Here is a 1,355-nt window from a genome sequence, read left to right as displayed (position 1 = left end):
CCTCATTTTCCCCCTCCCTCCCCGCTCCCCCCTCCCTCATGAGCCCTTGATAGTTTGTAAATTGGTATTTTGTCATATCTTGCCCTGTCCGACGTAGAGACTGGGAATCTTTACATGAGCTGGTAGCCTCACCTTTCTCCTGCAGGATAACGTGTGCATTTGAACTGATGACCTTATGGTATGCCTTACCCACAGTACCACCACCAGGACTTCTTTGAGTTTAGTCCAGTGTTTCCCAAGAGGAGTCCTGGTAGCGTAGTGGTTACCGGCCAGGCTTCTAACTTTGAGGTCAGCAGTTCGAGACCACCAGCCACTCTGAGGGAGAAAGACGAGACTTTCTATTCCCAGAAAGCGTTACTGTCTTGGAAACCCACAGGAGCGATTCTACCCTGTCCTATAGGGTCGCCACTATGAGTCGGGGTTTGGGGGCATGTTTCCCCAAGTGGGTGATATTACCACCTGTGGGGCACTAGAATGATCGGGGTGGGGGTAGGCTGCCAGAGCAGATGCCTAAACTTTGTCCTGGATTGATGGGCTATAGTACAAAAGTCTTTAATTCTGAAAAGGAGGCAGTCGGCGCAATAACGGTGGGAGCTTATGGTTTCGTTCCACCCACTGCCCCTGTGTCGATTCTCGTTCATAGCGACCCTGTAAGACACAGTAGAACACCACAGAGTTTACGAGGCTGGTGCACACTGTCTCATTGGTGTGCTCAAACCACTGGCCCTAGGTTTAGCAGCCCAGCACTTAACCCACTGCATCACCAGGGCTCCTTGCCTTACTCCCTGCCATCCGGGCCATGCCTGCTCATAGTGATTCTGACTCACCATCAGCGTGGAACTGCCTCCCGTGGCTTTCTGAGGCTGTCAATCTTGAGAGGGGTAGAAGGCCTCATCGTTCTCCTGTGGAGCGGCTGGGGGTTTCGAACTGCTGAACTTGAGGTCTGCCACCTGAAGGATCACCCGGGACCACACCAGGGCTCTTTATGGCTCCCCAAACCAGACTCACTCTCATTCAACTTACAGCCACCCTATAGCACAGGGTAGAACTGTCCCTGTCCGTTTCCGAGACTGTCACTCTTTACGGGAGTAGAAAGCCTCATTTTCCTCCAGAGGAGCAGCAGGTGGTTTAGAACTGCTGAACTTGCAGTTCGCAGCCCAACTGGTAATGCACTCGGACCAGGACTCCCCTCCTTACCAAAGAAGGTGCTTATTAATGCAGTGAATGGATGAATGAATGCCAGGGCCAAAGGGGTCTGTTCTTTGTTGCTCTGGGGGTTGGGGGGCGGGGCATTCCGACCCATGGAGACCTCATGTGTGCACCCAAAGCCCACATCACCAGGCCTTTCTTGCTCG

At 53.0% G+C, this 1,355-nt stretch overlaps 1 protein-coding gene across 1 annotated transcript in view; it reads left to right on the top strand.

Moving 5' to 3' along the window:
• The first annotated feature begins 474 nt into the window (after nucleotides 1-474).
• The window catches only part of MYH14 (myosin heavy chain 14), a 78,177-nt gene continuing 77,296 nt past the window's right edge, over nucleotides 475-1,355 (top strand). Inside the window, exon 1 of the mRNA XM_045292625.1 lies at nucleotides 475-489. Within this exon, the coding sequence (XP_045148560.1) occupies nucleotides 475-489 (15 nt within the window). The remainder of the gene's footprint in view (nucleotides 490-1,355) is intronic.

Source organism: Echinops telfairi, unplaced genomic scaffold, assembly GCF_000313985.2.
Source record: "Echinops telfairi isolate 266 unplaced genomic scaffold, ASM31398v2 ScPeMD7_655;HRSCAF=1070, whole genome shotgun sequence".
In the NCBI taxonomy this organism is placed as follows: Eukaryota; Metazoa; Chordata; class Mammalia; order Afrosoricida; family Tenrecidae; genus Echinops; species Echinops telfairi.
This window is presented reverse-complemented; position numbering and strand designations above follow the sequence as displayed.